Below are 25,593 nucleotides of genomic sequence, written 5' to 3'. Positions count from 1 at the left end.
ATTGTCATTTTTATTAACTATTTATTGTTCACTGTAACTAAGTTGTGTTATTATCATTATTAGGAGTTGTATATAATAACAAAAAAAACTCATAACGTAAAGCATGAAATATATGTGTGTTGGTGTTTCGTGGTAGTTAGGGATGTTTGATGGTGGTGGAAGGAGATTATGTATGTATAAGGAAGAAGAAGAAAGACAGAAGAGAGGAAAGAAAAAAGAGAGAAAAATGTCATAAAAAGTGTCAATATTGGTTCTTTAAAGGTGTAAGAAGACATAAATACCCTCAAGTGGAAAACACGTTAGAGAGTTAACGGATTGGAGAAAACGTCTGTTTGCATAAAGGACAGAATATGATCCTTATCTTCCCTAAAAGGACTACCAATGTTATTTTGAATAGTTAAAGACGAAACTTGATTTATTGGGTAAACCACAAAGATGATTTCGGCCGTTTACTCTTTCAGAAAATTAAAAAGCAATGGCCCAACCGGCCCAATGTGGAACACAACCGACACCACTATCAATGTTACAATGAACAGTCCGGATTTGACGCCTTAACTGTCGTCGGGTCCCACTGAAAAAGTGTCAATGGCACGACTGTAGATAACTAAAACAACAAGGATAGGAAAGGGAATTCATGTTTGGAAAAATATTTATGTATTTATATTCATATTTTTAGACTCATTATATATATATATGTGATGATAGTGAAACCCCCAAACAAACTCACTGTGGAACTCAACCCACCACTGCTGAAAACTCGCTCTTTTCCTTCAACCCCATTCAGACTATTTGTTTTTTCCACCTCGTGTTTTCCGCTTGTGGGTGACTGGGTGTTGTCTTTTTTCAGCTCACAATGGTGCTTATTACATGCTACATTAATCTTAGCTGCATTGCCCATATATGCTTAGTAATCAGCTTGTGGTTTTCAGCCATGGTGTCAGGTGGCCCACTCACCCATTCTACTAGCTCACATTGGCTTCCGGCCACCGCTACTTGGTATGGCAGTCCTGAAGGCGATGGCAGCGATGGTAATTTTACTAAATTTATGTTTTTAGTTTAAATGTTGCACACTTACAGTAGCTTGCATTTTTTTATTTACTAAGTTTCGCCGGATGTGTTTTTAGAAATGGATTATTAACCATGGATGTAACTATATATATGCTAAAATGTGTATGTTATGTAAAGATATTGTAAAATGTTTATGTAACGTAATGAATTTTTCAAATTTTGATTATTGGATGTACGGACCAATCAAAAACCTATGCGTGACAACTTTATGGTTGCCACATATACCTGGGTATTTTTGAACAAGAATTTAAAAGTTCATTACATTATATAGACATTTTATGAGATATTTATATAATATAGATATTTTAGCATAGTTAATTATATTCATAGGTAATAATCCTTTTTAGAAACAAGTATCTCTGCTTCATGTAGAGGTCAATATCCTACTTTTTTTATACGGAATTGGGTATTATGTTGTTGCTTAAAGTGTTGCAAATTGATCTCAAATTTTCAAACATTTGGAGTTATTTAAAAGTAATAGACAATCTTCTTTGTGATAACACTTTAAAATGACAACAACGCAACTGTCATTATAAGAAATAATTCTTCTCTAAACTGAAAACAAATTTAATTTTACTACAGGTTAAATTGTTTGACATGAGCTTACTCTATTGCATAAAAACATATAAAGTAGGTACAAATATAAATATAAGTAATAACTATATATAACGGGCTGCCGTGCAGCAAAGGTCAGGGCATTGTAGGGCATTGTGTATATATATAAATTTATATGTTTAAATTGAAATAAAAAACTTAAATATTTCTACATGACAGCCATGATAGCTGCATATTCGATTTTCCCATATATAATTCAATAAATGTAAATACAAATACAATTTTTTTACCAAAAAAATAATAAATGTAAATACAATGGATATATACTGATATGTAAATAGTACTCGCATAGGTGGCGCGTGTGGGTACGGATCACTAGTAGACGTGAAGCCGTTTAGGGCTCGTGTGGGAGCAGTGAGTCCAATTCTGTTTAAAGGAGGGGAAGGATGTGGGGCCTGTTACAAAGTAAAGTGTTTGGACAAATCCATTTGTTCTCGCCGGGCAGTAACTGTTATAATTACGGACGAATGTCCGGGAGGTTACTGCTCTGGTGGGAACACACATTTTGACCTCAGCGGTGCTGCATTTGGTCGCATGGCTGTTGCCGGGGACCACAACCAACTTCGTAACCGTGGTGTATTGAACATCCTCTACCGTCGGTAAGTGTTGCTTTAGTTAGTTGGTATGCAACGGTCTTTTATGGTTCTTTTCGTCCGATTGTGTTTAGATTTTTGCTACATGTAAAGTATATTTATTCTTATTTAACGTTTCTATAAATATTTATAAGTTACCTACCACTAATTTAAGAATGATATAAACGTGCCCTTTTAGCATGGGCTTCTTGCTACTAGATATGATTTTATGCTACTGCATTTACTAGTTATAGTTATTTATTGAGTTTTGATAGGATGCCTATTAAAGTTGCAAACTATAAGCTGCTGTTGTGAAAATCGCAAACTTTGCAAAATTGCAAGTCAGGGTTAGTGATTTTAAAAAAATGTAGGCCACGATTTTTTATTTTACAATATTGCATTTTGTAAAAATTTAAAAAGATTAGATTCAATCATATATTTTTGATGGTTTTTGAGTATTTATTCTATTTTCGCCCGACATTTATGTGATTATATAAGTTGGTTGTAGGACACCATGCAAGTACCCCGGGAGGAACGTTGCCTTTCATGTGAACGAAGGATCGACGAATTATTGGCTTTCACTTCTTGTCGAATTTGAGGGTGGGGACGGTGACGTTGGATCGATGCATATCAAAGAGGTACATTCTATCTAATTTTTAATCGTATAAAGGATTTTCATCCACGAGAAAAGATATTCATATATTGAGATAATAATGAGTAACATTATTAATAGGGTCAAATTGATATTTACATACGTGACAAGTAGTGATAAATAAAATATGTTGTGTGATAGAATTGCATATGAATAAAAAGGCAAAAAGGAGAATTGGCACAATGTGGAATGTGGCAGATGGGCAAAATAGTCAAAAGAAAGTACTTTTTATTCTATTTTAATATATTATCAGCTATTCAGCTTTATAAAAAAACACAAGGCACACTTGCATAAAAGAAGCATAGAGAAATCCGAATGTGTCGGGTACAGAATATACACACTTTTAGTTCAACGTCCAATGTTTTGTAGCATATGGTACAAGTTGTAAAAGCGTTAATGAAACTTTAAAGTTGGTTACTTGGGTTTTGTAGATCTCACTCAAAATATACCGAAAACTGAATGAGTACAACTGTATGTGCAGTTGTGTATATACTTTATTGAATTGTTTGTGCGTAAGGTGTAAAGTAAATAAATATGTTAACGGGGAAGTACGGCAGCTACACATTTAATTTTTTCAATACTCATTACATATATTAATTTTTTATACATAGAAAAAATTTAGGGTTTAATTATTTTTTCATTTAAATTAATTGTGTGACAGATTGACAGCCTCTCACACATTTTTCCATATTTCAATATCATGTTCAAAAAAAAATAATGATACGGGGAAAGTAAAGATAGAGTTTTCTCACATTCAACTTGGATGAAAAACACTTCAATTCTTGTTTTTTTATTCCATAAAATTCATGAAGGCCCCATCATTTATTAATTATAGATATATTAAAATATATTATGTGAGGGATTTTCATCTAAGGTAGGTGTGTGATAACCCCACACCCACTCTTCCCTTCAACAAATATATGTTATTATTATATAATGTACAACCTTATCATCCCGGGCATATCAAAGATATTAAGATGATGAAAACACAAAAAGAATAATATAACAATTTTAAAAAAAAAAGTTATGATAAAATAAGGTTTAAGTCACTAGATGAACAATGTACTTTCTCTCATTTACATGGTTGCCCATTGGACTGGACTATTGATGTGTATCACCCATATACCTTTAAGTTTTTACATGGTTGACCAAGTGCTGACCTGATGACCTGTTATGACATGTTAATCTCTATTTATATGGTTGCTCACTGAACTGGATGACTAATGTACTTTTCTTCAATTGGTCAACCATGTAAAAATTAGAAAAGTATGTGGGTGATGCATATTAATAATTCAGTTCAATGGGCAACCATGTAAATGAAGAAAAATACATTAGCCATCCAGTTCAATGGGTAACCATATAAATAGAGATTAATCTGTTATAGCAGGTCATCAGATCAGCAGTTGGTCAACCATGTAAAAAAATTGAAAAGTATATGTGTGATATACATCAGTAATCCAGTTCAATGGGCAACCATGTAAAGAGAGAAAGTGCGTTGTTCATTTAGTGACCCCTAAAAATAAAGAATCATAAGACTCTAGACATACTATAATGGGAAACTCTTTAAAAATGGGAAACTCTTTAAAAATGTGACCAACACTCATACTAAAATGTATTACGTAGCGCAAAAAACGTTAAAGTGTTGACTAAAAAGATAGTTATTACACATCTTATTTCTTTTACTTTAAATGTGTCTAACTATTATAATTAGTAAAAAACAAATTAAATTAGGTATAATCAATAACATACTACATGTTTTTGGAAATCAAAATTAAATTGTAAGAAATGTTAATGGTTAAAGATGAAAAAAATGAAGATAAAAATAATAAGATGTTATGTTATTCTTAAATTTCATTTTGGTAAAAAATTTCGTTGATAGTAATTAAAAATATTGATGTTATCACACTTTTGTTTTATCGAGAGATACATTAAGTTAAAGTAAATAATCATCCTATATAGCAAAATTGTAACAATGATTTTTTTTTTTTAACATTCGGACTTAATTTGTGCCAATGATCTCATCGTAGTTGAGATATGACACTTATTGACTTTAATAATGAAAAATTATGTGTTAAGTCATTTTTACTATTTTATAACCATTTTCCACCCTTTTTTTTATAATTTTTTAAAAGTAAAAGATTACTGGTCAATGTATCCGCGCGTTGTCACGGGATACGCTTTTTACACAGGAAAAGTTTTGGATTTAAGTTTATATCAAATATTCATGTCAAATATTCAAACTTAAATTTAAAAAAAAAACAAATAAACATGTATCATTAACAATAAAATAAAATATTAAGATGTATAAAACATAAACAAAAACTTATATTAATGATTTAAATATTACATGAACGTAAAACGTAAATATGATGAAAGTAATAATCTATTAAAAACGTCACACTCTAATGAAACGAACAACCTAAGACAAGACTAAAATTTTTTTAGCCCAACAAAATTAACTAGACCAAAACAACTTTAGCCCAATATAAGTAGAAAATGTAAGTCCAGCAAATGTTTGGTGATAATTCTTGGCCCAAAAACTCTGTAAGTCCAATTTTAGTCCGATGAAAAGATTTAGCCCTACTTTAAATCAAAGACTAACAAAAAAAAAAAAAATGAAATAAAAAATATCTCAACTAAAGATTGTGATCACGTGGGGCTTTTGAATTCTTCAAGACAGACTTTCAAAAAGAAATACTATCTTTTATCTCTCTTTTGTACATCAAATTTTCACACCATACACCTTTTCTGTACTTTTCTCTTTGCCCTCTCATATGACTTCTTGACAACACCAACCAAAGAAAACTTCGTATCTGCTTTTAAACCTCTCAAGAAACTTCAGACTTATAAACAAACAAAAAAACAACTCTTTTCTTTGCTAGTTTCAAAAAAAATATGTCTCAAATTCTACACAAATGATATGAATTAGTGATGAAAAGATGAAATGGAAAAACTTATGAAAAGTTTGGTTGATTTGTTCTATTTGCCGAGGTGTGAGCTCGGCAAATGGTAGAAATGGGTCGAAAATTTGTTAAGTGTAGAACTAAGCTCTGCAAATGCGGTGAAATGGTAGTGGTCGAGTTTTCAGAGATCTTGAACGGGTTTATGGCGTTTGCCGAGCTCGGTAAACACGAGTTGAAATCAGAAAAACATTGAATCGATAACCTCTGCAAACACGGGTAATACCACTTCGGCAAATGGCAATTTTGAGACAAGAAAATCTCTAAGTCCAACTTGGCAAATGCAAGAAATCACCACTTCGGCAAATGGCTTAAATCTAAGTCGGCATATAAATGATTTCTGCAAAAAGATGAAGAACAACACGGCGGTGAACAGTAACAGTTGCCGGAATACCTCGCCGGAAAAATCAAAATGATGATAACTCCTTCGTTCTCCGAGATAGAACTCGAAACCACCACCAAAATACTCAACAACAGATTCCAAACAAATCCTGACCAACAGTTTTTCCAATCCAACACTTCGCCAGAAATAGTAACCGACACCAAAACTTATCGAATTGAAAATTTCAAAAGATGAATATGTTTAGAATTTGATTGCGAATAAATCCTTGTGTTTTTCTTGTCGATTTGAAGCAACACGGCGACGAAATTGAAGAAAGGATTTTGAAGCAGTTTTTGTTGTTTCTTTTGATCTTTTTCTTACCCACCAATGAATCTTGCGATAGTATGCTCTTCAGTTTCTTTCACACCAGTTCGAGTCTTCAGTTGCTCGAATTCTCTAATATATTCCACCACCTCTTTTGTACCTTGCTTCTGATTATTCATCAAAAGATACTGGTTTTGCTTGTATGACTGGGGAACAAATCTCTTCTGCATAACTTCTTTCAGCTTGGACCAGGTGTTGATTCTGCTTTTCCCTTTATAATTTCTTTCATCTTTCATATTATCATACTAGGATGAAGCATACTTTTTCAACCTAATAATGGCAACCTTAAAACTTTTCTTATCATCATACCCTTTTATCTCCATTATTCTATCCATCACCTGAACTCATTCAAAGAACTCTTCTGGGTTAGAAGAACCAATGAAATCTGGTGGATCTATCTTAATATCTTTCGTGTCATCAACCTTATGCCTTCTATGCCTTCTTCTAGATTGATTAGACTCATCAGAATCACTAGAAGATCTGGGAGTGTCATCAGATCTCTCACTAGGACCTTGAGACTCATCATCCCTTTCACCTACAACACGTTCCTTATTCAACCTTAAACCACCATCTTCTAATAGGTTTATAACTCTACCAAGTGTTTCTTGTAGATCTTCAATCTGTCTATCCCTCCTAGACAGATCTAATCTGACCCAACAGACAAGATAACAAAACCCACGGACAAAAAGATTAAGAAACCTTTTTCAAACCTGGCTCTGATACCAATTTGATGCGTAAATCACGCGAAAAACTAAGCACAGTGGAATTTAAAACAACTATTTTAGTATTTTATGATTTTATATGAAAACAAACAACAAACAAGACAATAAAAGTAAAAATGATAGATAAAGAATCCGCCACCAAGACTCGTAAAGGCTAAGCCACCGGAATCAAGGATAAAGGAAACACTCCAACCCACCACTATGCTTGATAAAGGTCTAGCCACCACAAACACAGATAAAGGAATCGAAGATTTAAGACCTCACCACTATATTTGATAAAGAACAAATCACCACAAATATAGATAAATGGGCCACTCCAAACCACCAAGATCAAAGATCTATAAAGGTAAATGAAATTTTTTAAGAAATAGGGCTGCTTTATTAATTTCATTCAACTCAACATAATCTGTGATACAATGAGAAATGAGCCTCTATTTATAGATAACTACCTGCCTAGGAATCATTGAAATTATAATAAAAATAATAAGGAAATAAAATAAATAAAAGGCTGGCACATGGTGGGGACAACCACTAACAAAATGGACCAATGGAAACAGCACGCATAAAGCTTCTAGAAATATTCCTTTTGCAGCCGGATCCACAAACCGTTAGGAATAACGTTGTCACACGCCCTTCTTTTTGTCTTTATCACAGCTGTCATCCACCTTCTCTTATTGGGTCCACTAGACACGTGACAATCTTTATTATTCAAAAACAAACTTGAGACTTTATTGAGGCAACTGGAGAGTGACATCTGAACTTCCACTTGAGACTTAAATCTGGAGCATTCATCAGTAGACTTGACTGGAGAGTAGTAACTGGAAAGCTTCAGTGGAGAACATTACTGGTGGATCACTACTGGTAACATCTGGAGACCCTTGCCACTAGAGTAATGTTATAACTGGTAGCTGGGCTGGTTCAGTAAATAATTGTTTAAAATGGGCGACAACTGACAGAATGAACATTGCTTGTTCTGGTGGCATTATCTGGCCAGTTTTCTCCATTTCGCTTAACTTTTTCAGTTCAGTTAGATCCTCCAGTTCACTCGATTTCTCTAGTTTAGTGAACCTGATAATTTCTGTATCATGTATGCATGATATACCGTAGTCTCACCTGTACTATTAAATTATCATTTTCTTCAAATACAAAATTAAGAATATCATTTTGGGATTAACCGATAACAAGTAATAATTTAATCACAAGTGGGTTTTGATTTTTTATGCGAAATCTCTTGACTCTTGAGTTGGTTTATTTAAAACCCGTTATTACCAGACACTTAAAGAAGTGTTTGGTATATGTGGAGATAAGGAATACATTCTCCATCTCTTGCTTGGTTCAACTATAAAATGGTAATGGAGAATAAAAATCCATTTTCTTCCCATTTTCTTCCATGTGTCTATTTTTCGTTCACATGGACAATCAGATTTAGGCAATAAATAGGGTTGTATTTATACAAACAGCCATATGCGCTGCACATATTTTCAGATCCGAAAATTGTTTGAATCCCAACACCCAATTTTTCTCTAAGATTTTCAAGATTTCTTTTTCTTCTGCTCTCGTCATCAATCTGATTCTTTGGTTTATTTTCCCCCTTTTCATGTTTTTTCTAATAATTTGCACTTGTTTTTAACTTATATTAACGTAATGAATTTTCTTTTTGTTATTTGATTTAATCCATAATTTCATTTCTAAATGATTTCAGTGAGATATTTGGATCGTTAGTTGATTTACGATTATAATAACATGCGCCTTTTGATTAATAAATTGCATGTGATAGTTGTTGGATTTGTTTGTTTTTGTTATTCTCGAAAGTAGCAAGCTTTAAAGCATATGGAGATATTCTTTCTTATTCCAATCGTTTTGTTAGTTATGATATTATGGAGTCAAAATGCTAACTTGTAAAATATGATTCAAAAGATTAAAACTAATTTCGTTAAAAAAAAGTTCATGAGAAAAAGGTATTAATAAATACCCAAACAAAGGAAAACAAATTATAATAAAAACAAAATATGGATGCAGCAAATGTAAATAACTTGATTTTATGTGGACGGCTAATGTTTGATTTTTGTTCCTATCAATATTATACGTGCAGTTTCAAACTCATGAAGATGATGATAGAATGTGTCAAAATTGTTCGTTAAAAGTCTATGGTTTTACAAACCTTTTGAAATTAAGTTAATCATAGATAAATAAAAATAAACCAGCCTATGTGCCTGAACATTTGTATTGTTTTGGTTATCAGGATAATCCCCTTCACCCAAAGAAAATAAATAAAATGTATATTAAAAAAGTATTCCATTCCACTTAATATTATTCTAATATTAACCAAACAAAAAAAGTGTTTATCCTTATTATTTCTAATATTAATTCTCTAATTATTGTTAAAATATAAGCACATAAATATATAACAATTTACATGTACGCGGCGGAAGAAACATATATGATATGCAATCAAATTAATCAACATAGAAAGAATCGAAACGTGTACCTTTGCGCAAAGCTTCAAATAATATTAATAACAAGATTATTATTATTAGTTAGGGTTTAAAGGAAAACTCATCTACGATCGCACACTAGACACCCCTATACCGTATGCTAGTACCCCGATCATAAAATTCACAACCCTTTGTGTAATACTCCCTTAATTCAAAAATCCATTAACCGTAAATAACTAGATCTATACCCGGTCGTTGACCAGGTTAGAAACAACATATATATATAATTTTTTTTATTTTGATAACCATTTTTTGGTAAGAACCATGGGATATCTCAAATTATATATATATATGGCTACCACTACAAAGAGAAAAAGTAAAGAATGTTTTGATCTAAACCGTTGAAAATAAACCAAGAAATTAATCTCCACCATTAAAATTAAAAGTCAACTTTAATAGTTAATTATATAAATAAGGCATTCATCATAATTAAAAAACCAATTAGTCATTAAGAAATAAATTGTGGATAATTATGGTGCATCAAGTTGGCGTTAAAAAAATGCATCCATAATAAATTTATGTTATCCAAAATTATGTTGCTTATTAGCTATGAAATAAAAAGAGTTCATATAAAGTTCAATTAAAATATATGGAAAATTTGATTGTATTTAAATAAATACTAATTTAATACTAACTACAACAAATATGTCATTTGTCGACATTTACCTTTAAAAAACGTGAAAAAATTTGTTCACTTTTCCACACTTAAAAAGGTATATAAAGAACTCACATTTATAAATATGAAAAAAATTTAAAAATTTTAGTTTTTTCACACTTATTTTTATATGTTCACATTTAGAAATGTAAAAAGTCAATTTGTAACATTAAATTTCTTTACACGAGAGGAACGGTAAATTTCTTTATGCGAGAGGAGCGTGAAAAAATTAGGTGTTATAAATTAATTTTCACACTTCTAAGTGTAAAAATCAATGACAAATGTTCACACTTCTAAGTGTTAACATTTTATTAATACATTTATAAGTTTGTAGAAATTATGATTTTTGAAAATTATTCACACTTTTAAATATAAACTTTTTCTACACAATTTAAATTGTGAATAAATTAACATATTTCTTCACACTTCTAATGAAGTGTGAAGAAATGTGTGGACAAATAACCCATTTTGTTGTAATGTCTGGTTAATATATATACGTTGAAGTGAAATTTGGTGTGCAATATATTTATGGAATTGTCTGATGGCTATCTATCTATATATGAATAAAAATATCATGATAACAACTTTTTAAAGAATAATAATTAAATTAAATATAAATCTATAATTATAATGATAAAAGAATATAACCATTTAAAATAATGGAGATATTTTTTTTAAAGCAAATAATAGAAGTATGGAATAACACATTATTTATGGCGCAAAGTTAGTTGTGAACCAACCACTAAAATTTTTGAGACAAAAATCTAAATTTATACTTGACCAGAGTTAACCTAATTAATTACAATGAGTTTGTTTTTTTAGGTCATGTGAGTTGACAGATCAAATGAGTTTGTTTTAGGTCAAATGAGTTGATTTTTTGGTAAAGTGGGTTGACGGGTTGGTAGGTCAATTAAGTTGTTTTTGGGTAAAGTGCGTTGGCGGGGTTGTAGGTTAAATGAATTGGATTTGGGTCATATAGGTCGACGTTAATTAATAACTAAATTAAATTTAAATGTTCAGGTTTACAGGTCGACTTAAAAAACTAAGATCCCAACTCGGACCCAATCCAAGAAAATTAGGTTGGCGGGTTAAAAATCTATGATGATTTCAGGACGAATTTCTGGTTCGGTCGAGTTTCAATGTGTGATACATATATTGGTTTCTTTTGTTACCCGAGCACTAATTGTACATTGGGATCGTGAAATGCGTAAAATGGTGAATATTTGTCAAAAGACTTAAACTTAGATTTAAAAATGATGCTTATAAACTTTTACTCAGGAAAAACGGGTGAGGGTGACGATGGTTGACTTCATCAACTGTCAACTTTAAAATTTCTATGCACGGGAAAATAACTTTATTTAAAATAGTAACTAAAACAAATATAAGTATAGTTATAAAATAATTAATTGGGGTTGACGGATTGATAATATCCAACACAAACCCGACCTGATATCAATATTGAGTTTGAAATCTCAATCTAAATATGTCAATCCGTAAAGGCGTAAACCCAAACTCAACTACCAACCTAAAAAAATTGGGTTAACGGGTTAAATGGATAGGTGAATTGATTTCAAGTCATATGACTTGATGGATTGATAGTGGCGGGTTGACTTCAGGTCATATGGCTTGGTGGGTTGACCCTGTCACCAACCGGGTATAGATCTATAGTATTCTTAATGAAATTTATTTACAATATACATTCTTTTACTTTAATCCTTAAAATAAATACACTACCTCATTTTACATCAATTACTTTTATATTAGTAACCACACGTTACCGTCACCTCCACCCATCGCTACCACCATCGCTGCATTGTAAGGGTACACCACTCGTATAATACATATAATCTATCGGTTAGCATGAAACTCAAATGTTCACCATACATATCAGACATTAAGGTTGTTTGCAATATTTTAAAGTGCTCGACTCACTCTAAAATATTAAACTTCAAAATATTTTCAATCCGTTGGTAATTTGTACGTGTCGTTCTATATAAAAATATAAAACATAAGAATTTGCTAATTGTACGTAGGTAAGTAACTTATTTGTATATAGCATACATGATTCAAAAAGTGTAGATTAAATAGTATTTAAATGGTTACCATATATAAAATAACAAAGTTGACTTTTAATTTTAAGGGTTAAGATTGTTTTGATTATGAATTTCAATGATTTAGATCAATAGTTAAAATTATTTTTTTCTCTTAGTTGGTAGCCATTAATATATATAATTAGTTGCCTTAAAACAAATTGGACCATAATTAATGCTATACAAAGCATTAATTATTATAAGTTACATATGGATATTTGAATGTCACAATGTCGAACAACCTTAGAGGTTTTCGGCCGAAGTGTAAAGGAGAAAAAAAAAGAGAGATTTCTTATGTGAAGTACTGAGAAAACTCTTGAATTAAGCCCTCTATTTATAGAGATTAATTAGGGTTTAATTTATTTGGTGAACAAGTTAGATTAAGGCTTACAAAACTTTATCAAAACCGGCCCCCCTTTGAATTACGGTCCATCACCAACTTTCTTATTTCACAATTTGATCCTCCATTTATTAATTAAATATAATTAACCCCTTAATATATTTAAATTAATCATTTCGTGATCTAATTAATTAATATATTACTTTAATATACTAATTAATAATATAGAGTTACCGTGTCATTTCGTGTGACCCTGTAGGCTTAAATTATTTCCGGACATGCGATTTATTAAAACATGATCACACTCCAACAGTTATATCACACAAAAAAATCATTCCACTTTTCTTTATTCCATTCTCTACCATTCACATGTATCAAACGCCCCCCAAGTATTAAAACGTAGGATTTCATTTGATTATTTTTGTATCTAACATTATTGAAACTTTTAACAGGCGAAGTCGACCGAGTGGCTACCAATGAGCCATGTTTGGGGGGCAAATTGGGTGATCGTTCGGGGACCTCTAAGGGGACCTTTTTCTGTCAAACTGACCACTCTCTCCACAAGAAGAACTTTGTCCGCTAGGGATGTTATTCCCGGGAATTGGGCGGTCAAGGCTACATATACGTCCCGTCTTAACTTCGCCCATTAAACAAAAAATCTCTTATTCAAAGGTTCAAAAGTTCTCTTCCTAAATGATCAAAAAAGCTGTTATTACCCTTTCTAAATTGACATTCTTCAAATAATAAGAAAGTAAATCCTCACATTACCCTTTTACCATCCCAGGGTCAGAAAGGTAGTTTTAACCTTCACCCTGTCGTTTCAATGTAGACGTTAGCAGTTGGTGATTTTTGGTGATGGAAATGGATAAAAGTAACCGTTGGGAGTGTGAGTATCGTTCTCTATATCTACATCACATTTAATGATATGTGGGTGTTTAGTCAAGTGGCTATATTGTAATTTAATGTTGTTTTGAGGGTTTTTTTGCAGCCCCTTCCCAAAAGGGGAGTGAGCGTGCCTTTTTCTTTTTACTTTTGTTAAGTGGTTATATTGTAATTTGATGGTAACTATTTTCCTTGGTAGGATATTGGGAGGTTGTGTGGGAGCTTTTGGTGTTTTGTTTGGTTTGGTAATTATATTTGTTGGATTAGCTTGAACCTTTGGCCTACTTGTTTTTATCATCTCTTTTATTGTTTCCGAAAAGGGGGAGTGAGCGTGCCTTTTTCTTTTTACTTTTGTTAAGTCAAGTGGCTATATTGTAATTTGATGGTAACTATTTTCCTTGGTAATTATATTTATCAACGTAGATGCGCCCATTCTGGTTTAATCCCTGAGCACTGAGGTAGGTTTCTTACGCAAGCACTAAGTAAGAAGCAAGGATCAATCGATAGTAAAGATAGCCACGGGCTAAAATCGCTGCACACTTTATGCGTTAAATTCCAAGGTTTATATGTCTACTATTCATTTTCAAGATTTGATAATGCCGCCTACATCGATAAGAGGGCAGAAAGGTGTAAACTTCAAATCTGGGTAAATTCAAACAAGCGTAAATCGGGTTGTGTAAGATGTTCTGATAATAACAACGAGTTTACATAAGGTTGGTCCAGTCAAGTCAAATTAATATGAAACCACCCGGAAGTGTGCTGGCATAGTGGTTGGACCCGAATTCACATGGGAGCGCGAGGACTTCATAAGTGAGAAATATCCGCACTTACTCGCTAATTTCAAATAGCTCAAACTTAGAGATTAAAGGCTCTTATTTCTATATTGCTCAGGAAATTTCATATCACTCGGCATCCTCATATTCTCTTTTAAGTCAATCATAAATAATCAACCTCATTACCCATCTCCACTTTACCATTAATCCTATCCAGCCTCTCACTCAACTGCCTAGTATCCTCCCTTATAGTCTGGATACATATTCAAGCTTTAATCAGTTTCTATGAGTTCAATGACTTCCAAATTGGCTTAGAAAGAAGAACTAGCAGGATTAATCTCACAAGACCAAACCAAAGAGCCGGAGTGCCCTAAAGGTTGCTTCCCTTTTATAACGAGTATATCTTTTTCTTGATTGTATTTTTAATAGATGTACATGTTTGCACATTATGTGACATTGTGAATAAGACAATTATGAAACGAACATATATGAACGAGACTAGTTCATTTCCGTTTGTTTTTAAATTAAAAAAGCTTCAAGAATATGTAACTTAACATAGATTGTGTTCATAAACGAACACAAATTAATGCAAATGAACACAAGCGAATGGCAAGTAATATATAACTTAAATGCACTATGATGTTAATAAACGAAACGTCTAAGAATCTAAAAATAATTGGTAATATTTGAAACAAGAATGCCTTAACAAGTATAAACATGTTATGAATTTTTATCACAAATCCACAATCAAACAACAACAATAATATAGATAAAGAAAAAAATGAGAAGAATAGACAGAGATAATATGAGATAATTATTGTATTACGTATATTTTGTGTATCTTCTCTACTCGATAAAGCAAAAGCCCCCCTCCCCTATTAAATAATTTTATCTTTGAAATACCATATTTACCCTTGGCATTTTTTTTATTCTCTCTACATACCGTAACTACGCCAAAAATGCTTCCCCTTTCTCCTGCAACACACAAAACATCATCTCCGGATTTTTCATCAACACTGCCATCTTCTTCAGCAAGTGTAAGTTATCACCTAGGTTGGTTCAGCCGCGATGCATCATCACCACCCCATGGATACAGGTGGGTTTCTAGGGTTACCCAACACGACAGCTGCTATCAGGTGGGTTTATAGGGTTCATCATCACTCCAATACATCACCACCACCACATGGGCCGCCGATTTGGTGTTCTCTAAGGTTCATTATCGTCGTCAACACCATCTTACATCGCCACTCACCGTTGCCAATCACCATTTTCCATATGACCGTCGTCATCAATATAATCCTCCACCATAACCACATCTCAAAACATCTCAAAGTATTTCATATCAATACATATGATCTCATAGCAATACATATGATCTCAAAGCAATACATATCATTTCATAACAATACATATCATCCCATAGCATCTCATAACAATACATATCATCTCATGGCATCTCATATCAATACATATCATCTTATAGCAATTTATACTCAGCGTGACAAAGTTGTGTATCTTACCTTGAAGAAAACTAAGCTACCGTGTAAAGCAAGTATTCCCGACTACCATCATTTAGCGACCATTAAACGAGCTAAACAATACTCACTCATTTATGTTCATAACTCAGGCCTAAACACCTATAAACATGTCCCATTAGAATGCTTAATGCATCGAAGATTCGATTAATACCTTAGAGTTCACAAAACTCGACAGAACTTGAACATTACCTACTAACTCAACCTTTCAAATATTTTAACATTTTATTCATCTTTTATAAATATTACCTGTAACACATGTCGTTTAAAAATATAGATTTCCAAAAACTTCGCCTAACGGTGTCAAAGAAAGCGGAAGTAAACTTTAAAAGACCAAACCAAAAGAATCTGTTTGGTTCATTTATTATTTGGTGTTAGTAGCAATGTCATCAAAAGTTCAAATGTGTAACATCCTAAAACTTTTCTATAGTTTCATTAATTTTCTTTTAGTTAATTATTATTCATCACTATTTATGTGCTTTGTGTGTACGTAACATTCATTCAATATATATGCATTGCATCTAAGATAGTAAGTATCATAAACACCTGAGTTATGTAACAAATATTCTTATCTTAATGTTAATTGAAAATTTGAAGTACAGTGGGTGTCAAAATAATTTAAGAAGTCGAACTATGAAAACAATAAACAAAAAAATAAGTCAATGTGATAGCCATAAAGCTATATCTCTAGGTCGGCCCAAACAATCACCATGGCCATGTCGGTTATTGGCCCAAATAATAAACAAATTAATAATACTCTCCCTAGATCGATCCGACCTTTAGATACTCAGAAAAACAAAACTTAAAACCCTAAACGCAACCTAAGAGTCTCTACGCAAAGGAGGAAACGGAAAAGTTGTGGCCTCGCCGCCCTTGGGTTTTGTCGAGATACTTGATTCGGTTTTTCATAGCACACTAAGTTCCAACCCGAGTTGAGAAACATAGAGAAAGGCTAGACGAAGGATCGCAAGACTTGTTTTTGATTTCGGTTCCGACTAGGTTTTTATAAATCGAAGGTATGTTTCCTGTTTGTATTGTTTGTATATCGCCATATTAGTAGGGAAAAAATAAATATCGTCGAGTTTCTGGTGATATGACTATTTACTACGAACCAAAGCTATGTAACCGTGTAATTACTCATGTTTCCGTGACGAGTTCGTTGACGTCCATATTATTATTATAGTGGATGAAAAAGCTGATCGATCCTTAATATTTAGAGTTACGCTAAACTAGGATAAATAATTAAACAATATATTTATTATCATATTATCTTCTTTATATGTAAAAAACATGGAAAGCTAACAAATATGTTAATGGAGTTTTGTATGATGAGATGAAGAAGACGAAGATGTAGTTCTGGCTAGTTTAAATCTAGTCGATCCTTAAAATTAAATTGAGCTAAGTTTTACGTAGTGATACTATATGTCCTTGTACTAGACCGTTATATATAGACTAATGGATTCGCGACTTTGTAACTAGTATGTAGTTGTCTTCTATTAATTAGAACCTGTAATATAGTGATGTATATGTTTTATACAATTATAAGTATATGGATGGTTAATGTCTTCAAAGAAAGGGGGTGAAATTGCTACAACTAATCTAAGTCGTAGAGTTAATATATAGTAGAAAGTGTATACTAGTAGTAGTAGTAACAACAAGATGGTTAAAATGAAGTATGAAGTAAGAAGTTTTGAGCTAATTGTATATGTAGTACATGTTATGTCATCAAACAAAATTGAAGGAAAAGTTGATGGACTTGTGAATAAGCAAGACTCCATGCACCATGCTGGATGAGTTCTATTTATTTAATTAAAATAGTCAATTGTGATTATCATTTTAAAAGATGATTTATTCTTATGTACTGTAAGGATAAATTTACAGCATTTGGGGACTACATTCTCACGTGCTCATGGCAAAGATGTAGAGTTATATAGTGACAATTTTATTGTGACGTTTTTAATTAGTGTATAATAATCATAACGGAGACGCAAATCGTTACACACATCTGCATATTTGATAACTCAATCTTTAAGAGTTTTATTTGTTGAATGCAACAATAAATTAATGGATATAGCGATAAAAATTTTAAGTAATATTAATCATTCTATTATGAGCTTTTGTACAATTATTTAGCCAGGTTAAATGTATTTGTTGGCAGTGTTCCTTAAAGTGTGGATCTCATTGCTAAAGACTTGAGGTAAGATAACTTACTTTTGACACCTGGGGACACAATAAAACTTAGTTTTTATAATTAATCTCCCTTTTATGAAGTTAACTATCTCATACTTATATTGGGTATGGGAGGTTTATTGGGGCATTGTATATGCATGCTAGTAGATACGAGTTTATTGTTGTATTGTTGATTATGTAGCTTGTGATTGGGTTGTTGATGATTATTTGTGACTTGTACACATAGTACACTAGACTTGATTAAGTTGTCATGTCACGTGCACGTTAAGGGCCCTAATGTTGATATGTGAAAATAAGTAGCAAACTTAATGGAGACTATTTTAAAGTAGCTAATGTGATGAGTTGAATTGAGTAGCATTCTTTATGTGCAAAGTCTCGAGCACTGAGTAGCAAGTGTTATGCTTAACCCACATCTGGTCGCGTGGATCATTTGTGTTAAGTAGCCCATCCGGGGGCGACGTATACTGTTCTCGGTGGGGTCAATCTTTTAAGTAGCTGAGTAATTCCGTTGGGTGTGATTGGCCTTTATAGTAGTTTGCGGATTACTCATGGATTGGTTATGCCTTTCCATAACGACGCCGATGGACCCCCGAAAGGTTTACCCATCATGTCGGGTGTGAGGTTCCCTGTGAGGTCTTATGGCCGCCTACACACAAAACCTTTGTTGTTAAGTAGCTAAATGACATAATCTTGAGTACTTGAGTAGTTGAGTAGCTGAGTAGTTAAGGAGCTAAAGAGTTAAGTAGTTATGTTGTTAAGGAGCTAAAGTAGTAATTGAGGATTGCTAGGCACATTGTAGGATTTGATTTTCCTATTTGAGTAGTACTTGTTGATATATGTGATTATGCCTATATATGTGCATGAGATGTTTTTGTTGAAACGAGTTTAATTGGCAATCCTTTTATTATCATCTGTTATCTTACTCAGCTTTAAAAGGCTGACACTTGTTTTGTGGAAAATGTGTTGTGCCTCAGGTTAGGCGCTAATGGAGCTAGTAGATTTGCGAGAGGTGGGGTAGCTATTGATGTTAAATAAAGATGACTTTTAGTTACCCATTTGTTAGTAGATTTAAGAAGACTTCTTTATCATATATGCCAGTTGGCGTTTCATATTGTTGATTGTGGATTTTCTTTTATTATTGTGATGATACGATGATAGTAACACCATTTAAAGTTGTTTGATGATTTCATTATGAATAATTGAGATTTTAAAAAAGTCGTTTCCGCTTTTTATTAATGGAGTTATATTTAAATTGAAAATTTTTTGGAAATTCACATTTTTACAAAGTAGGGTGTTACAAAATGGAAACTCATTGGTTGTCCAACATTAAACAACCGACAACAATGTCAACGCAAGTCATTAATATATAAACATAAAGCAAATGTCTAAAGCAGACAACCACTATGGGTAAACTATAGCCATCCTCATTGCAATCTACCCATGCCTCGCACTTTATTCATTATCTAGCTCAAGCTTGCTAAACCTGAGGGAGTGACGTGACTAATTTATACACATTACCCGCATCGTTATTGGCCATTTTACTATATGTTTTAAGTCGTTTTTGTATGCATTTGGCTCGTTTATGGTGTTTGTTAGTGTTTACAGGCTCTAAACAGGTTACGCGTCCACTTGGTACATTTTCGGGTGATTATTGGCCAGGGAGTACGTTATATTGATGAGAGTTGATTTGAGTGGACGAGACGGCAGAGCTTAGCAAGTAATCGAGACCGAAATAAGTTATTTATGTACAAGCTCTTGACTGCGCCGCAGTGGGGGTGCACTAGCCCACTCAGCCCAGATCCACGGAGTTTATTGGGATTTGCCCCACTGCGCCGTAGTGGGGATGGCAACAGAAGGACTTCGCCGCAGTCTGTTTAAGAAGAAAAGAAGCCGTGGATTCATACTGCGCCGTAGTCAACCGAAGTCAAGGTCGACCAATACCTTACTGCGCCGCGGTGGGTGCACGGGGGAATCAGACCTGCCTTGTTTCTGCATCAAATTTTGGAGGAGTATAAATAGAAAAACCCTAAGTCGAAAATCACTATCAAAAAATCTTTCTAGGAGCTGTTCTACAAGGGTTCTTCTTCCTCCAATCAAGATTATTTCTTAGGCAGATTCGTTGAAGATTCACAGGCACCCATCTAGATTGTATCTACTTATTGTCTTGCATTTTATTTTCTCGAACAATTGGTACATCATGTTTCTCTTCTATTTTATTCATTATTGTGAATTGATCATGAGTGGCTAACTGTTTAATCATCCACCTTGATGAAACTAGACGGATAATGTGATTGCAATATTTTTAATTCAAAAGGGTTTATTTAATTATCGTTGTTCTGTGATCTTGATGATATTAATTCTTTTCATTAATTAATATTGATATTGGTTGCATATGATTTTTCGTTGGTGGTACCAGTTGAATGTGTATGTGATTGTAAAACGGTTACTTGTTTATAAGTAATTATCACTAGTTCATGGTATGGTAGTGAATATCGTTTTAAAAAAAGATCAATTTTGTAAACGTGATTGATATCGGTTGGTGGTACCACGTTATTGTCACATAGGTTCAATTGATGATTTGATAGTCAATAAAACTAATTGTTAGAAGAATTGTCTCGGTTTTAGTGGTACCGGCTTGGGTAATTTGACTAGTTGTTAGGTGATTCGATAACTTATTCACGGTTGGTGGTACCACGTGAGTAGCTTAACCTTGTCGCGACTATCTTTAAATTCTAATGAATTTGTCCTTAGTTAAATACAATCACATTTGAAGTCGAGGGAAGTCAAGGTGGATGACTTTTAATTATACTATCTGAACTGTTCTTTTAAATTTATGCAATCATTTTGCAAACCAATTTATTTAATTGTCAAAAGGAATTTTGAAACAACACCCGTTTTCCAACCTTTTTTACAAGCAACTAATCATTTCACAGTCCCTGAGAACGAACTCAGACTTACCTCTCAACTATATTCCAAACGATCGGGTCCACTGCCCGTGAGTGCGTAGTAGTGAGTTTTTGGGTAGTTTTAGTTTATAAATTTAAAGCTCGATTTTGCACATCAAGTTTTTGGCGCCGCTGCCGGGGATTGTGTGCCGATTTAGTTGTTTATTTAGTGGTATGATCTTTCCTCACGCGTGAGGAAGTTATTTGCTTTATTAATTTAGACTTGTTTTATTGAATCATCACAGGTGCATTTGACGTGTGGTGTTAGTTGTGTTTTGCAGGATACTTTAATAGTTGATGATTTTGCGTTCTTCGGGGAGACCTCTTTTTAGTCCACTGAAAACTCCACCTACACGTAGGATCAACTTCACAGCACCACCGGATTCGGACGAAGAAGGGTTTTATCTAGAGGAATTCTTTGAGCTTGCACTTGTGAAAGAAGAAATGGGTGACAATCCACCAAGAGACCCGAATGACATCAAATATGGGGACCGAGCCCGCAATATTCCTTCGGCTCGTGGTTCCGCTATTAGAACACCGGCGGTTGATCAAAGTTTCAATTTGAAACCGAATCATCTAAAGAGCATTGAAGAGCAAAAGTTTGATGGAAAGAAGAAATGGGATCCATATAAGCACTTGGAGAGGTTTGAGAAGTTGGCAAGGCTTTACCAATATGGCCAAAACCAAATGAATGCCGTGAAACTTGAAACCCTTCCTGTCACTCATACCGGGGATGCCGAAGATTGGTTTAATGATCTTCCCGAGAATTCGATTACAACTTGGGATCAACTCAAGGAAGCTTTTATTGGTGAGTTTTACTCAGTTAGAACTCAAAGGCAATTGGAAAACTTGATAAGGTCTTTCATGCAAGAAGATGGGGAAGATGTGGTGGATGCATGGATCCGGTATAAAGAAATGTTGAGAAATTGTCCGGGTCATGAATTGACCAAAGAGAAATATGTTGAATTGTTCTTTGATGGATTGACCAAGGCTTCTAAAAGAGAGATGGGATATGCTTTTGGTGGAAGTTTTAGCAAGATTACTCCAAATGAAGGTTTTGACATTTTGGAGCGAATGGTGAAGGATAATGCGGCCATGGATGATAAGAGGTTTGTGAAGAATGAGAGCCGATTCAAGCAAAGTAAGGTCGCAAGAGCCGATGGAAGCAACAGTTCTAGTGTCATTGATGAGATTCAAGCTTTATCGGCAAGAATGGATAAAGGATTTGCTAATCAGGAATCAAGGTTTGGATATCTACAGTGAGATGTGAAGGTGCTAGCTGATGGATGTGATCATTGTGGAGAGACACACTATTCAGAAGAGTGTTCCAACCGGGGACCTGAAGATGTTAATTTTGTTCAGATTCAGCAAGGAGGTTTTCAGAGAAACACCGGTTTTCAGAATCGGTCATCAGGTAACAATTCTTATAACTCTTCTTTTCCTGCTAATACTTCTCGTTTTTCTGGTAACAGGTGGCAAAAGAGCAATTATCAAAGTCAGCCACAGCAGCAGGAGACTAATCAAAGCCAAGGACCGGGTTCTTCCTCTTCTATTACCGACCCTAATGCTGAGCTGAGAGAGATGATGAAGCAGATGATGAGTAATCAGAGTGAGAGAAACACAAGTATCCAGAATATAAGGGATTTGAGTGAGAGGTTAGACAGGATTAATGGTAAGGTGGAAATGAATGCTAAAAATCAGGATATTAACTTTAAGGATCTTGAAAGCAGGATGGCTGCTCTAACTAGGCCCCAGGGTGCTTTGCCTAGTAACACTCAGTAGAATCCAAAGCAGAATCAAGGGTCCAACAGTGGTCAGAAGTACACTCCACCGCCTGTTCGTCAGGAGCAAGCGAAGGCCATTACTACTCGTACAGGTAGATCCTATGCCCCTCCTCCTAATCCTAATGTTATTGTTTCAGATGTGCAGGATACAGGAAATGAAGAAGCTGAATATGTTGATGAGGAGATTGTGATGGAAGATCAACCGACTGTGAAGACTCCGGTTACCCCACCGAAACCGGCGGTGACACCCGAGGCTAAGCCATATAAGCCTAAGGTTCCATTTCCACAGCAATTCAGGAAGGCCAAATTGAAGGAACAATATGACAAATTTGTTAACATGATAAAAAATGTTCATATTAATGTGCCTTTAGTTGATTTGATACAGGGAATGCCAAATTATGCGAAATTTATCAAGGAGCTTGTTACAGACAAAGGAAAGATGGATGAGGTAAAGGCGACATATCTCAATGCTGAGTGTTCTGCTATCTTGCAGAATCAACAGATTCTGCCTAAGCTTGAGGATCCAGGGAGTTTTCTTATAACTTGTTCCATTCGTACTTTGACTTGTAAGGCTTTAGCAGATTTAGGTGCAAGTATCAATTTGATGCCTTACTCGGTTTGGAGTAAGTTGGCTTCCGGTATTTTGAGACCTACTCGTATGAGTATAAGACTAGCCGACCACTCTTTTCAGTATCCCATTGGGATTGCGGAGAACATGGCTGTCCAAGTAGGTCATATAGTTTTTCTTGTTGATTTTGTGATCCTAGAAATGGAAGGAGACACTAAGGTACCCTTGATTTTAGGTAGACCATTCCTTAACACTGCGGATGCTATCATCCGGGTGAAAGATAAGGAAATTTCGTTGGGTGTGGGTACGGATTGGATAGTGTTTAATGTTGAACGATCTATTAAGCATTCTTACTCGACTGATGAATCTTGTTTCAGGATTGACGTAATTGATGATGCTTTGGATCAAGAATTTCAGGAATTCATGGAAACGGAAGTTGATGAAGAGCTCGTTTGCTTAGGAGCTGGAGATATTGGTGATGATGATTTGTTTGCAGAGGTGATGGCGCTTGATATGGATGAGACACCTCTAGAAAATGAGAGCTTTGAAAAGGTTGTTGCTGACGGAGGCTCAAGGGTGCCAAATTCGGTTGATGTACCCCCTACTGATCTGGAGCTCAAGCCATTGCCTGCCCACTTGGAGTATGCTTACTTGGCAGGTAAATCCTCTTTACCCGTTGTTATCTCGTCCGCACTTTCGAGTGACGAGAAAAATCTTCTTTTGACCGTGCTCAAAGCTCATAAGCGGGCTTTTGCTTGGAAGACTACCGACATTCCAGGTATTAGTCCTGATTTTTGCATGCATAGGATAGATTTTGTTGATGATGCTAAGCCCGTTGTCCAGAGACAAAGGAGGCTTAATCCAAATATGAAGGAGGTGGTTAAGAAAGAAGTGATTAAACTGTTAGATGCAGGGATCATTTTCCCGATAGCCGATAGTTCTTGGGTAAGTCCCGTCCACTGTGTTCCCAAAAAGGGGGGCATGACGGTCATTGAAAATGAAAATATGTTGGAAAGACTTGCCGGTAATGAATATTTTTGTTTCTTGGATGGGTTCTCCGGGTATTTCCAAATACCCATCGACCCGAAAGACCAAGAAAAGACCACTTTTACATGCCCATTTGGTACCTTTGCTTACCGGTGAATGCCTTTTGGCTTGTGTAATGCCCCGGGCACCTTCCAAAGGTGCATGATAGCTATTTTCCAAGACATGCTTGAAACCTCAATGGAGGTTTTCATGGATGATTTCTCGGTATTCGGGGATTCTTTTAGGTCTTGTTTGCATAACCTAGATAAGATGTTGACTAGGTGTGAAAAGGCTCGTCTAGTTTTGAATTGGGAGAAGTGTCACTTCATGGTGACTGAGGGGATTGTTCTAGGTCATAAGGTGTCTAGGGCCGGAATAGAAGTTGATAGGGCCAAAATTGATGTGATAGCCAAGTTACCCCCGCCTTCCAATGTGAAAGGGGTACGTAGTTTCCTTGGCCATGTCGGTTTCTACCGGAGATTCATTAAGGATTTCTCTAAGATTACTCGTCCGATGACCCACTTGTTGGAAAAGGACGTTCCTTTTGTTTTTGATGAATCTTGTTTAAGTGCTTTTCAGGTATTGAAGGAGAAGTTGACCAACTCCCCCATTATGGTTGGACCTGATTGGAGTTTGTCGTTTGAGCTGATGTGCGATGCTAGTGACTATGCTGTAGGAGCCGTGCTTGGGCAAAGGGATGATAAGCATTTCAAGCCAATTTACTATGTTAGTAAAACCTTGAATCCCGCCCAACAAAATTACACTACTACAGAGAAGGAGTTACTTGCGGTAGTCTTTGCATTTGATAAGTTTCGGTCATATCTAGTACTAAGTAAAACTGTTGTTTTCACTGACCACTCTGCTTTGAAGTATTTGTTTTCTAAGCAAGATGCAAAACCTAGACTTATTCGATGGATTCTATTGTTGCAAGAATTTGACATTGAAATCAAGGATAAGAAAGGTGCCGAGAACTTAGCAGCTGATCACTTGAGCAGGTTGGAGGACCCAAACCGGG

The 25,593-nt window shown here is 34.5% G+C and overlaps 1 protein-coding gene and 1 long non-coding RNA gene across 2 annotated transcripts; both read left to right on the top strand.

Annotated features, from left to right (window-relative positions):
- Positions 1–705: 705 nt before the first annotated feature.
- Positions 706–14,030, top strand: LOC122607481 (expansin-B3-like). Its single transcript, XM_043780495.1, has 4 exons — positions 706–1,028; positions 1,976–2,282; positions 2,764–2,893; positions 13,328–14,030. Exons 1-4 carry the CDS (start codon positions 854–856, stop codon positions 13,523–13,525), a joined length of 810 nt encoding a protein of 269 aa, XP_043636430.1. The 5' UTR covers positions 706–853; the 3' UTR covers positions 13,526–14,030.
- A 2,832-nt stretch (positions 14,031–16,862) lies between these two features.
- On the top strand, positions 16,863–19,428 carry LOC122607567. Its single transcript, XR_006325068.1, has 3 exons — positions 16,863–17,081; positions 18,224–18,262; positions 19,230–19,428. It is a non-coding gene; the product is annotated as an uncharacterized LOC122607567 (long non-coding RNA).
- The last annotated feature ends 6,165 nt before the right edge of the window (positions 19,429–25,593 follow it).

This window comes from Erigeron canadensis, chromosome 1, assembly GCF_010389155.1.
Source record: "Erigeron canadensis isolate Cc75 chromosome 1, C_canadensis_v1, whole genome shotgun sequence".
NCBI classification, from domain to species: Eukaryota; Viridiplantae; Streptophyta; class Magnoliopsida; order Asterales; family Asteraceae; genus Erigeron; species Erigeron canadensis.
Note: the sequence above shows the minus strand (reverse complement) of the source record. Positions and strands in the feature narration are given on the sequence as shown.

Bases quoted from the DNA above. Each gene is read 5' to 3' on its own strand.
- LOC122607481 (XM_043780495.1), top strand. From the start codon at position 854: ATGGTGCTTATTACATGCTACATTAATCTTAGCTGCATTGCCCATATA. The intron at 1,029-1,975 runs GTAATTTTACTA...GTACTCGCATAG, and splicing joins TGAAGGCGATGGCAGCGATG to GTGGCGCGTGTGGGTACGGA. The intron at 2,894-13,327 runs GTACATTCTATC...AACTTTTAACAG, and splicing joins GATCGATGCATATCAAAGAG to GCGAAGTCGACCGAGTGGCT.